This window comes from Megalops cyprinoides, chromosome 22, assembly GCF_013368585.1.
Source record: "Megalops cyprinoides isolate fMegCyp1 chromosome 22, fMegCyp1.pri, whole genome shotgun sequence".
Lineage (NCBI taxonomy): Eukaryota > Metazoa > Chordata > Actinopteri > Elopiformes > Megalopidae > Megalops > Megalops cyprinoides.
In genome coordinates, this window is record NC_050604.1 from 3,107,694 (window position 1) to 3,121,994 (window position 14,301).

At 44.7% G+C, this 14,301-nt stretch overlaps 1 protein-coding gene across 2 annotated transcripts in view; it reads left to right on the forward strand.

The window, feature by feature from the left end:
• atrn (attractin) overlaps positions 1-14,301 on the forward strand; it is a 165,328-nt gene that overhangs the window by 132,441 nt on the left and 18,586 nt on the right. For both annotated transcript variants that reach the window (XM_036516519.1, XM_036516520.1), the window contains one exon: positions 10,752-10,859. In XM_036516519.1, the coding sequence (XP_036372412.1) occupies positions 10,752-10,859 (108 nt within the window). The remainder of the gene's footprint in view (positions 1-10,751; positions 10,860-14,301) is intronic.

A 14,301-nucleotide genomic window follows, 5' to 3' on the forward strand; every position in this document is an offset into this window, starting at 1 on the left:
CAGAGAACAGCATTGTTATATATCATTGTTTCAGGCTCCTTTTAGAGTCTCAAATTAAGTATGAGCTCCTCGTTTTAGAACACTACTGAGATTTTATCAATGCATTTTTGTCTCGTTTCGTTTATTTTATATAAAAATACATACATACATTATTACATATTTATTGCATGAGCTAAACATATTAAGTGCAGCTACTAATCCTTGAGTATTTGGTATGCCCTAGAATATAAAAGTCCAGAAAGAGACTTTGTCTTTGTCAAGCTGATCTGGAGTCAGTCCTCGGTGCAACATAACTTTTTACATGTGGGGATGATCCTTTTCACTTCTCTTCAACTGATCTGTAGTCAGTTTTGACAGACAAAATCCAGAATTCCCAGATCATTATTATTCCTTTAAGGTCCCCTTAACATTCAAGAGTTGATGTTCAGTACTTTAAAACAGTTTTGAATTAATTTTTAGTTGTTGACTTGGCAATGATTTGTAAGGCCATAGTTTAGCTAAAATATTGATTATAGAACATGCCAATTTAGAGGAATTACTTGGGGTTTGCAAAATATATCTCTATCATGCTGTCATCATAGTAATGAAAAGCTGATTTCCTGATGTGTGAAAGTGATGACACACAAAGTTTCATACTGATGTAAAAATTTCCTACCTTATCAGGATCGATTAAAATTTATCTAAGCAGAAATCCTGGCTCTGCTGATCTGGGGTCCTAAATGCAGCACACCCCTTCATATGTGGAAATGGTCCATTTCAGTTCTGTTCTGCTGATCTGGAGTCAGTGCTTGAGGATGCTTGTAGAAAAGGAGAGGGGTTTGCCTGCATCTCCTGAGGGTTGAAGGCTAGCATGTGTGAGGCAGGCTGCTTTCACAGCAGGCCAGCACAGAACTGCACTGAAGCACTGTGTGTAATGTCATCTAAAATGACCTCAAAGCAGTGTGCTTTCTAAAAATTGCATGTCCTTGGAAGAATCCGCTCTTAACTACCTATGGCCATCTACTGTATATTGGGCTGTTTCCACAAGCCACTGATCAAGGTTTAGAGGCAGCAGAGTTGTGTAGTGGTAAGGAGCAGGGCTCATACCCAAAGGTTGTTGGTTAGATTCCCTGGTGGGGCACAGCTGTTCTACCCTTGGACAAGGTACTTAACCCAGATTGCTTCAGTTAGTATTAAGCTGTATAAATGCATGACATCTAAAAATGGGAAGCTATTTAAATCAATCTAGATAAGAGAGCTACCAAAAGCCTGTAATGTGGCACAACACAACACTGACTACACTGACTCACAGAGATGGTTGATCTGTCTGAAGTGACAGGCAGGTGCAGATATCTGATGGGGTCGAGGTGTCCACCCTCACCTGAAGCCATTCAGGAGTCTGCCAAGTTCTCCAAACACTCAAATGCAAACTCATGAATGTGCAATAAAGCCAACATTTAAGAATGCAAAATCACCACCAAAAATACAATAAAGTAAACCGTCAGCAAAAATAAAAATTCAAAAGGAAAACTTTCCACTGAATTGGTGCAGACCAATGCCTGCCCAAGCACAAAACCAACTTCCGCTTCATGGCTGAGTTTCTGTGGCTACTACTGTAGGAGCAATTCACAGAAGATACAACATTAATGAGATATTCCAGTAACTGCTCTAAGTTTAAAGGCAATGTGCCTTAAATTTAGCATTCGTCGATAGATTGATGTGCCTGAGGAGTGAAGTATTCACATTTAAATCTGACAGAATTCATCTTCAGTGGAAAGATTGCATACAAAGAATTTCTGGCAGAAGAGCTATCAATCCAGGCAAGCAGTCTGTTAAGACATGAATGAACTTCACCAATGAACTTCATTGTGCGTATCTATACCTCTCATAGTATAGATACACACACACACACAGTACAGAAGCATGCACATGCACACACAGGTACAGATATACACAGGTACAGATAAATATGTACACAAGCAGAGTCTCTTACATGCACGCACACACACACAGGTGCAGATAAATATGCACAAACATACAGTCATACACAGACACACAGGTACAGATAAATATGCACACATGCACAAACATGCACAATCTCACATAAACAGACTCATGTCCATATGGATAGCAATTGCTCTATTGCACAAGTTTCACATACAGACACATACAGAGATGCAGCACATCCTTCTGCAATGCTCCATCAGTCCCTTCAATCCCTTTAGCATTCTACATAGCAACCAGAGAGATTGCCTGGGAGCAAATAAATTACCCTGGAGATTTTGTGTTCACCCCAGAGCCTTTCTGGGGATGGGGCCGCTGTGAATGAGAGAGGTCAGGACAGGGGACTTTTAGTCTGCTTTCAGACACTCTCTTTGTCACTCTTATCCAGGGAACTTACCCTGATACAGCTCTCAGTTTGACACAGTGTCCATCTACCCAGCTGGAGATTCACTGAAGCAGAATGACTGAAGAGCTGTGATCAAGGGTTCAACAGCAGAGCCCCATCTGGGAAGTGAAAGAACACATCTTGGGTTACATGTGTAGATATGATATGGAGATGTTTACAATATGTTGAATTGTGCAAAATTAAAAATTTTCCCAAAGTGGTAAAACTCTAGAACAAGGTAGAAGGTAGAACAAGCAGCCATGGAAGTGGAACTGAAGCTAGGATTAAGCAAGAGTACAATGCCACTACCCAACTCGGGAATTAAACCTGCAACCTCTGGCACACAAGCCCATCTCCTTAAACACAGTACCGCACTATACCACAGCCCTGCACTGTATGTCTCCTTTACCACGGCACCGCACCCACTTGTATACCTTCCCTTATTAAAGAATTGGAGCTGAGTTATGCGATCTGAATCTGCTCTGGGAGTGTAGCCTGAGTCAGTGGTGAGCATGCTCACAGCAGGTTTGTGAGACAATTTGCACAACAGCTATGATGTTGCCATGGCTACAGCTCTGCCCGTGATCCTCTGCGGGAAGTACGTTTGAATGGCTCGGCTGGAAATGGCTTTCGTCCCTTTGAGTGCAGTGCCTGACTGGGAGTCAGAGACACACCCAAACAAGCCACACTACAATGGCGCAAATTTATTTTCTCTTGCAGCAAAACATCCCTTTTTGGCTGCGGATTAGATGATTGACAGCGCCCATCCCTGAAAGGGAGTAACTGCCTCATGGCCTCCATCATGTTTAATTCAGACTCGTGTGAGTCAGATTTAGCAGGTCCCATTAAATGGAATATCATGCCATTTAAGGAGCAGCACCATGCATAATGTGTTTCAGCTGCCAAACCCTCAGAGTAATGCCAAAATCAACCACCGTGGTGGCAAACATGGCTCTTTTGCTTGTAGCTCCTCAGTAAATTACGTGTGATGTGTTTTCGGTATATTTTTATTCTGTCCCTTTAAAGGCCATCTAACAGGTGTGGTTACCTAAATGACCATGCTTGTACTCCTGGCTGCTTCATGAAAGGGCAGTCTCATTTTGGTATTTTGGTACTAGACTGTTACCTTGTAACATTAATGAATTCTGCACTCTGTATAGACACAGTGAAGCTGGACTAAAAGCTGTCTGTGTTTAGTATCTAGACACATGCACTGGAGTAAATGCTCCCTGTCTTTAATATAGGCACATACGCTGCACAATAAGAATGGTGTAAACGCTCTCTATGCAAAACCTGTATAATGCTGGCTTTCCATTGCACTGCTCAGATGCACAGCACTGCTTTCCCTGTTCAGATTAATAGGCCTGATTTCCTGATGAATAGAATTGGTTTTCCTGTTCAGATGCAGAGAGCTGGTTTTCCTGCTCAGATACATAAGGCTGGTTTTCCTGTTCAGATGTGTAGTTCTGGTTTTTCACTGTCATCCAGCTGTGAGTGCCCAGCTGGGCCCTGAGAGCTCCCAGCTTGGAGATCATACTGATAGTGGCTGAGCCTGGCTATCTCCAGCAGCATACTGTGGAAGCCAATTTGGGCCTTGATTGTCACATCCTGACGCCTCTGTCTTATTGATCAGAGCAAAATGGGATGTACACCCTATCCACCTGACAGCTCAAACCATGCTTCCTGGATTAGTCCTGGAAGCACCATCAAACATGACTGGATATATGCTGGGAACAGGTGAGCTCTGTGTGTGTGCGTGCATGCTTGCGTGCTTGTGTGCATGTGTGTGCACACATGTGTATGTGCATGCAAGCATGTGTGTGTGGGCTGTTAGAGGTCTGGATTGTACCTTCATATGTATACTAGCAGCGTCCAATTCTGCAATCTCGTCCTTCAAACATCTTTGTAAATATTTGTTTAATTGATGCATAAATTCTGTAATCAGCCTTTATCAGGCAATTCCTCTGGAGCGGTAATGGAAGGGTGTTTTTCCTAAGTTGTCATTTGCATGTCATTGCATTCATATTATTATTCCTTTCATATCAGAACAGACACCTGCCGTAGACAGCACTTGGAGTTGGTTTTGTTTGAACGCAGTGCTCAATAGATTTTGCCTCATTGGCTAAAGGCCTGGTGTGCTTTCAGAACTGACTCTGGGTGTCATTTTTCTCATTGCCTGTAGTATGCCCTGAATATCATTTAGAAGGGGTGGAGGCGGGCCAAAGCAAACAACGGTCCCTCGCACATCCTGAGGATTTCATGTAACATTAACCAGAGAAAGGAAAGTGATGAGACTGACTCCTGCAGCTGCGTAGCATTTGGCGTAGTGTTCAGCCATCTCACGGGTGGGCGGTGTAATGGATGCTCCGTGTCAGCTGTGTTGTCTGACTGGAGGCGGGAGGGGCAGTCACCGCCAGACCTGATCCTCTATGCTACGCTGCAGCAGTCCTCTTCAACAGATCTCTAAACTCTAACGTCAGGCCATACAAGTTGAAGTGAGGCGAGAGAGCTTGGATCCAGGTGATGATCGCATGCTTGACTAGAAAGGTTATCAGTTAACTAGCATTGATCTAAATGCAGGCCCAGGTCACTGGCATAACAGAGCATTCCACACTATTCTTTTAGGTAAAGTAGTGCTGTCCGGTAGCTTATTTTCGCTTTTGCTGATCTTTGACCCCTTTCTGATCTCTGGCCCTTGCTGATCTTGCAGTTTCTGATCTGCACTGTTGCTGATCTTTAGCCGTAGCTGATCTGTGCCATTGATGATCTTTGATCTCTGCTTTTCCCCCATTGAGCTCAGTACATAATGTTCAGTCTTCCACAATGTTGGGCTGAATGGAGGAGTTGAGACCATGAGTGATCATAAGCAATTGGGGAAATAGCAGGGGCTCATGTCTTGGCACTGTTCCTTTTCCGGTGTGATGGAGAGCCCGTTAACCGAGAGAACGAGAGCAGGGGGTCACCCACCACAACACACATCCTGCGCTCTGCCCATACACACACAACAAGCGCTTTCAGCACAAGTATATACACATACACTCCAGCCACACAGCAGCCACTTTCCGTGCACACACACACACACACACACACACACACACACACACACACACACACACACACACACACACACACACACACACACACACACACACACTGGCCTCAGTGTGAACAGGCTTTGCAAAATGAATTTCAGAAGCTCATTTTCACCAGTTTGCTTGGGTAAGCACAGTCCCTGCGAAGCACTGAGGGTGATGAGGAGGGACTGTGAGGAGGAGGAGGAGGAAGAGGATGTCAGAGAGCTTGCTTTGACGGTTCTTGCTTCAAAGCAATTCAGCATGCTTCATTGCTATGACTTACCGCCAAAGCTCAAACCATCACTCAAAACACAGAGAAAAATATCAATTGTGCCATATCTCAAAATAAAACCAGAATAACCATAGCAACCAGTTTACTGTTAATCTGGATGTTAGGTTATAAACTAATGCAACAAATTAGGGGTAACAGTAAGAAAAATGAGAAGAAGAAGAATGTTAGTTTTATGAGTCTCAGATTAAGCTCCAGTGCTTGATCTCTGATCCACCACCACTGCACCAGCCTCGTAACAAATTCACCTGCATGCCTCTTTGTTTCTGTACAAGGGAGCTCCTCGGCTCTGAACGCTGGTGCATCGATTCTTTGTTTCTCATAAAATGAAACACCACAACCAGGGGTAGCCTTTTCCCGGCCCAATCTGTGTTTTCTTTGTCCAATCAAATACTAGGCTTCCACTTTAGGACTCAATATGAATATTTAGTTCTATGTATATGTTTCTGTACAGTATTAACAGTACGAGTATTAGTCATCTTCCAGAGAATAATCCCATCACCCTTTGGTAAAACAGGGTGTTTTGAAGAATCTACGCTCCAAGTATTAAGCCTTCTGTACACTGGTACATGGCTAGCCCCAGTGGGAGGCATCAGCTTTTCAGAACTTGCATGTGTTGGGCCTCTTGTGATCAATAAGTATGAAAAGTATGAAACAACGCAGATTTAAGGCATTTGTTTTAAACCGCCTTCCCTGTTGTCTTTACGGAGGAGGGCGGAGACTCTCAGCACAGACTGGATTTCCTAGTGCACATTCTGTGCTGCTGCTTTTCAGTCGAGCCAATCTTCAGGGTAGATTGCTCAGCTTTCTCTGCCTCAGAGTAGGATTCAGGGTAGATCAGCCTTCTCTATCAGAATAGGATATGCTTAGCTGATTTGGGATAGATTGATTGGCCATCTCGCTCAGAGTAGGATATGCCTAGTTGTTTCAGGGTAGATTGGTCTTCTCTATCAGAGTGGGATATGCCTAGCTGTTTCAGGGTAGATTGGTCTTCTCTATCAGAGTGGAATATGCCTAGCTGTTTCAGGGTAGATCGCCTTCTCTCTGAATGGGATGTGCCTAGTTAATTAGGGGAAATCTGCCCATGCTAGGCCCCGATGACCTTGTGTCTGAGGTAAATGACAGCATCAGTAGTATGATTTAAGGGGACAGGGGGTAAGATCCTCTTACAGAAGGCAGCTTATCCAGTGCTAGCTTATCCAGTGCTGTGTTCCATGACATTCTGTGCTAGCTCATCTCAGCTCTTTTTGGATCCAGTGTGTCAAAGTGTGTGTAATGACTGATTCCAGTGTTGTCTGTTTAATTCTGCCTCTGTCATTCATGTCAAGAATTAACAACAGAAGGCAGGCACAGTAATCTTTAGTTCTACTGAAGTCAAGTATGTGAAAAGCAGGTAGAAGTCCAAAGACTAAAATCTCTGTATTGATTTCAACCAGGCCAAAAGATATTGCATTTCATTGCAGTGAGGATGTTTGCTTTTATAAGAGTGTGTCCTCAGCTACCATGGATATTTGCACAACACGCAGCAGTCAGCCCATGTTTTGATCCACCCCTCAACAGTTTTCCAGCTTTTTTAATTATATGGGGGAGCAAACAGGACCAGCACGGTCACGTCATATTTCACCCCATGCTGCAATGGAATGGACCGCTGCACGGGGATTCCAAGATCCAAAGGGCAGTCCCTGTTCGGTACGGTAGTGTTTGTGCTGACGAAAGCGTGCCTTAACTACCAGTCGGCTGATACACCATGTGAAATTGTGCCTGAAACGGAGCTGGGAGCAGCGCTGGAAAGCAGGGGCTGTGTCTGTGATTGTGACTGAGGGCAGTATCTGTGTGATGATGCCCTTGGTCAACGGTGGGGTGCAGTGATATGGCTGCTGCCCTTTAAAAATGTGCAGGCACCACTTTGTGCTAGGACCCGCTGACTGCCTTAAAGGAACCAGAATGAGAGTGTATGGATCTGCCTAAGGGCCTTGCGGGTCCAGCGTTTCCAAAATGTAGTTTAAACTGGTCCTTTTCACCGTTCTCCTAAACATGTTATTCCTCCCCACAATGAGGTGTGAATAGGTTTGGGGGTGTGCTTTCCCTGTTGCTTCCTCCTTGGTATTTTTCTTTTCCAAAGGAATCATTGGCCTTACTAATTGACCATCTTGTTATTTTTATCATTTTTTAAAATTTAATTTACATTGGGAAACAATGTGTAAAACTTTCACACACACTAATCCTCCCTTTTCAGTACTGTGTAAATGGTACATCATGTTTTCATCTCATGGTTTTATGTTGCATTCTTATTGGATAATTATAAAATATTTTCCATCATATGAATTTAAGTGTAATTTTTAACAGCTTTCAGTCATTTGTTTTTACTTTGATTTTCATGTCTGCACTCTTATCAGAATCAATGCGCTCTTCCTTATGGGCAGCTGACACAGAGATGGGGCTCTTTGTGGTGAGAGGTACAGTATCTGGACCTCTCATCTCTCTTCTCACTCTGAGCTGAGGAAGAGCAGCCGATCAGACGCTGTGGATAGCTACAGCAAGCTGATGTGTTAAGTAAACACATAAATATCAACTATCTTGATCATAGAGTAAAAAACCAAAAATGAGAAGACCAAAACTGGGTATTGTATAACCTCACAAACTGGTTATAATTTTAATCTTAATAGCTGTTTGGTTAAACACGAAGATTGGGGGGTTACCTTTAGACATTTTACCTCAGCTGGTTTTGTCCCAGATATCTCTGTAATAGACAGAGCACAAAGGCAGGGTAAAGTGGAGATGAAAATGAGCCTGGTGTTTTTGGTGCATTCGGTTTGTGCTGTGCCGTCGTGTTTATTTCACTGGAGCGGTGGGTTTGCTCAGATGCGTGCTTAGGGCCCGGATGTGCCTGCGGGCTGGGGCACAGAACAGCCCTATTTTTTCTGGAAACCAGACTTGCAGATGAACCTGCGACCCCGCTGCAGAACTCTACTGCAGTTTCATCCGCTTTCCAGTGGACCTTCCTACATTCTGAGAGCATACCGTCAGGATACAGCTCTTGCAACAGAAAAAAGCTAATAAACAAACAAGCAAACATAAATAAATAAATAAACATATAAATATAGTGCTTGGATTGTGGTTGACATTTCATAGCAGAGTTCAGTCATCCTGAAGAGGTGATTCTTGTAAGTGGAGGGCAGTATGTAAGGATGCAAACCATTTCCCTTTTGTCAGATGTAACAGGAAATAATATTTTATAAATATTATTTCCTGTTACATCTGACAAAAGGGAAATGGTTTGTATCCTTACACAGAGGCTCCTCTTTTATATTCATCTGTTCATAACATTTTCCTGTTTCTACACTTCATGGCACAGTGTGATGCTGATCGCAGTCACACCACGTTCCAGCTTCCTGAAGCATGTGCGTGTTTGTCACCAGCCGTGCTATTGTAATGTTTCACTCAGGTCACGTCGGTTTCCTAACTTGCACCACACCCACCTTCACACCTACAACAAAGCCGTCTGCCGAATGCGCGATCAGATGAAGACATCAGGGGCTTGGGCCCAGAGCCATTCCGCTGAGTGGACTCCTTCTGTCTGCTAAACTGAGCGTGGGGAAGGGAGATGGACTACACTGCTCCCCTGCCGGCCACTAGAGGGAGCTGGTAGTATGACAGAGAGAGCAAGAGAGATGTAGTGAAAGAGCGGAACTGAAGAGTGAGAGGGGGCTGAGGAGGAGAGTAAGATAGACAGGAGAAATAGGGAAAGACAGACGTGAAGCAGATGGATGGAGGAGGGGAGTAGAGGGTGGGAGAGCAACAGAGCCAAAAGAGGGAGAGAGAAAGAAGGTAGGAGAGAAACAGGAAGAGATGGATACAGAGGGTGAGAGGGAGAAGGTGACAGAGAAACAGGAAGAGAGAGAGAAGGTAGGAAAGAAACAGGGTGAAAGCTAGAGAGGAGGGAGAGAGGGTGGGAGAACCAGGGAAGGGGGGCGGGGGGGGGGATATAGACAGGGTGGAGAAGTTAGAGGGAGAGAGAGAGAGGGTGTGAGAGAAACAGGGAAAGAGAGACAGGGTGGGAGAGTTAGAGGGGAAGAGAGGGTGGACTGCAGCCAGAGCAGAGATGAGGAGAGATGTTAGCAGGAGATGGAGGTGTGTGCTGAAGTACCTGTGAGCTGCAGAGGGAGGGGTGCGAAGGGCGGGCGCACCATCTGCCACCTGAATGACAGCATGGCCAGGAAGAGCACCTATAGGCCCTCAGTCTAATTATGGACTCGTCACAAGTAATCAATCCTGTCTTAGTTACTAATAGTGGTTCGTTAGGTGCTTGCTATTTATTCATTTAATTTCATTTTTTATTCGTTACTTACTAATTAGGACCAACCCTGGACATAACCTTTACACTAAAACCAACAACATCTAATTATGAGAGTATTATAGGCTTAATTAAAAATACATGCTGGTCATGAATCAGAAGTGCTGTGCAATAAGAATTTAATAAGGCTTCCCCAGGGCAGAGCATTTGTGTGCAGGAGAGTGTGTTACACATGGCGCTACACTGCAGGATAGAGCATTACTGTACAGAGGAGTGTGTTACAGAGCATTACTGTGCAGGAGAGTGTGTTAAACATGGCTGCACACTGTGGGATAGAGCATTACTGTGCAGAAGAGTGAGTTACGGAGTATTAGTTTGTATGAGACTGCATTACACATGACTCCACACTGCAGTATGATGCATTACTGTAGGGAAGAGTGTGTTGGGGGTATACATAGTGCCCCAGCAGAGTGTCTCTCTCCTCCAGCACCACAGGTTTTAAGAGGAAGCAAGGTGGAATATTACCCAGCTCTACACTGCCGAGCAGCAGCCTCACACTTACTCACAGCAGCGCTGTGAATCACCCTGTATGGTGGCGTCGATTCAGCTAGCTCTCCGCTGAGCAGCCGGTCGCTTCACACCTCCCATCAGCAGTGCTGCACTCCATTTCAGAGATGGGCAATGGTCGCTAACCCTTTCTCATCCTCCTCTTCCTCCCCCCCATAGCAACTCCTGCGGGAGATGCAGCAGATGGCCAGCCGGCCCTTCGCCACCATCAATGTTGCCTTGGAGACGGAGGAGGAGCCGCCCGACCTGATCGGAGGGAATGTGAAGGTGAGCCTGCTGAGTGGGTGTTGCTGCCGAACGTAGCGTCACTACTAGCCGAGCTCGGCGCTCACCGGTCTCCATGTTCCGCTCCTGAAAATAATGCTACTGCTCCTTCAGAGCTGCTTAAGTCATTCTAGCACCAGAGACATACATGCATACAGACTTTACCCACAGAAACACATACAGACCACCCTTTACCCACAGACACACATACAGACCACCCTTTACCCACAGACACACATACAGACCACCCTTTGCCAACAGACACACATACAGACCACCCTTTACCCCCAGACCCACATACAGACCACCCTTTGCCCACAGACACACATACAGACCACCCTTTGCCAACAGAAATGTATACAGGCACAGATACAGACTGTTCTTTACCTCTTGCTCCCAGGGAACTGCAGGCTGCTGGTTGTCATTATGCCGGTACTCATGACTGAGCTCATTAACTGAGCAGACAGGAGCCTCACCTGCTGTTCTTGTGCATCAGATGCTGACTGGGTTATGATCCAAGCAGCTGCTGGTGCCCATTAGGAAACCAGCTGTAGCTGTAACCATTTTTCATGCCATCAGTGATTTAACCTGGGGTGCCAGGATGGGATGGGATGGGATTGGAAGCCAGCAGCCCCAGTGGCCCTCCAGGGGAGAGGTGCCCCAACCCCCTGTTAACCTCTTCAGTCAGAGTCCCGCAGCAGGGAGACAGGGCAATCTCAGCTCTTACGCCCTGTTCAGATAAGCAAAACCCGTAAGCGGCAGTTCTTAAGGGAGAGGAAGATGGCAGTGATCAATGAAGAGGGAGAGGCAGATGGCAGATTGATCTCATGAGTTCATTTTTTATCAGACAAATGCTGGTCATCTAGCAACCACAGGACGCCTGACCATGGCTTGCTCCCAGTGCTGATGTGAGCAAGGCCCTGATTGGTTAATTTTATTTAACAGGATGGAGAGGCCAGCGGGCATGGTAATGTGTGATCTGCTAAAGCGACTTTAAAAGCAGCTGTGTCCCTAGGGCTGCCTGTGTGTGCACATGGCCCAGCTGTGATGTGTCAGTGTGCTGCGTGTGGACCACGCTGTGTTTGCGTTGCCCTTATGGCCTGTGATGAGTCACGGCTTGTCTTTTGGGTGCTGGTGCCAGAGGAGCAGCAGCAGCAGCAGCCTGGAGCGGTACCTCTCACCAGCTATAATAGCAGACCAACTGGTGTAAGCACATGCCCTGAGGTTGGTCTAAACGCAGTTAGTTTGGAGGGACTGCCACACAAGTATGGTGACGGTGGGGTGCATTTTAGAGTGTGGAGTGTGTATCAGAGTGGGGTGACATTGGAGTGTGTTTCACACTGTGGTGTCAGTGGACTGTGTTTCAGAGTATAGTTTCAGTGGACTACTTGCCAGGGCCTTCCTGCTTCTGTCCTAGTGCACAGTAACAACCAGTTACTGTCTTATCTCTATGAGAGGGCAGAGTGCTGCTATATGCTGCTCTGGTGGCTTCTGTATTTGCACTCTGACTAGGGGTGCAATGAATAATTGACGTAGTCGACTAAAATCGATGACCAAATTAGTTGCCAACGAATTTAATTGTCGATTAGTTGGTGACATCATCACGTGTGTTTTTCGTGCTGACTCAGAATGCTCAGACATGTAGCCTACGCTATCTTGCTTTACTGGAGTGAACAATAGAGATGGCAACACCTTCACGACCAAATACCTCAAAAGTGTGGCAGCATTTCACTCTTAACCCTTTTGCATGTAACTTATTTTTTATCCTATGTAGCACACGTGTTACGTTACATGGTTCGTTATGTTTTCATTAGCATTATTAAGCTTCTCATAGTTTTCAGTTAGCATTTGCTATATTTTTTAATGTTAAATCGCTCTTTCCTCAAAGCTAAAATTAGCTAGAATTTTTCCAATCAACTTTTCTAATCACACCGGTTTTAGCATACGCGCTAAACGGCTAATCACACCAGTGTGACCTTATGTGGAAGGGTTAACTCTGCCAAGAAGGCTGTGAATGGCAACATTTGCAAACGTGACCTTGCCTGGCATGGGAGCACATCAGTTATGCTATCTGAAGAGCATCTGAAGAGGTGGCACATTGGCTCTCTGGATGATGAAGACTCGTCTCATTAAGTTTCGTAGCTAGCTAGCATAGCTAATGTTAATATTAAAAGCCATGTTACTTCACGTTATGAGCTGTAACGTTTTCTATTTTGAAAAACATTTTCTCTTGATCAATAAATTATTAATAATGTTGAACATACAGTGTATCAAATAACATATTATTCACAACGATCCTGTTCACATTCCACATGTTAAACCAGAGCCCGTCTGCTGTTTAGAAATTGTCTGCTCAAATGTTGCATTGTTGTCATGGCGACGTTTATGGCTGGAGATAGTGTTGCTGCTGAGTGCGCAAGTTTTGAGAACACCGGAGAATTTGACACTTTCTAAGTCGTGAAAGATTTCTACAACTCGTGTCTATGCGTGCTTGTCCAATACGGGTTACATTCGAATTAATTTGAACGAGTTATGGGTTTGTTGGATCTCGTAATGCTATCATGGATGGCTTTCTTCAAAGGAAGCAGACTTGTACTCCCCAGCAAGTAACTGCCCCAGCAAGTAACTGAATTAGTCCTAGTAACCATTCATTAAAAGACGTATTTTTGAATGAAGTTCTCACCTTTATTGTCTTTATTGGTGGTTAGCATATGCCTAAAACAACCTCAAGCTAAATTTAAAATCTGATAGATAAATAAGAGCCATTGAGTAATTGTGTGATTCATAATCCGAATAGTTGATTATTCATTTCAATAATCTGTAGATTATTTGACTATCAAAATAGTTGTTAGTTGCAGCCCTAACTCTGACTAAAGCCTTCACACACACAGCAAGCCCCTGGTCCACATTTTTCATGGAGGGCACCAGCAGGCAGTTTACCTCAGGAGATTAATGTCCGGCTCTGGCTGCAAGGGATTCAGAGGCTGGCTTGTATATCAAGATGCTCGACTCCAGGAGCAGGTGGGGAGTATCTGTGCTTTACTTTAAATACCCGTCCACAGGTTTGGGCGTCCCGGATACAGGGAGCTCCTCAGGGAACTCTGGCCCACTCTCTCTGTGTCTGAAGCTAGCCCTCACAGAGGACGAAAAGCAGGGCTGTGTGTTAAGCAGTAACATATTTCCTCACCATGCTCAAAATTTGATGCTCAAATTTAAATTCAAAATTCAAATGAGTTTTTGTTGTAGGGAAAATGATTTAGCATTTAATATAGAAGATGTGTGTAACATTCATCACAGACAGTAAATAGGTTTATGCCTTTATTCACGCTCTCTCTCTCTCTCTCTCTCTCTCTCTCTCTCTCTCTCTCTCTCTCTCTCTCTCTCTCTCTCTCTCTCTCTTTCCTGTTGCACACACAGAGTAGTCAGCTCGTATCTAAGTGTTCTG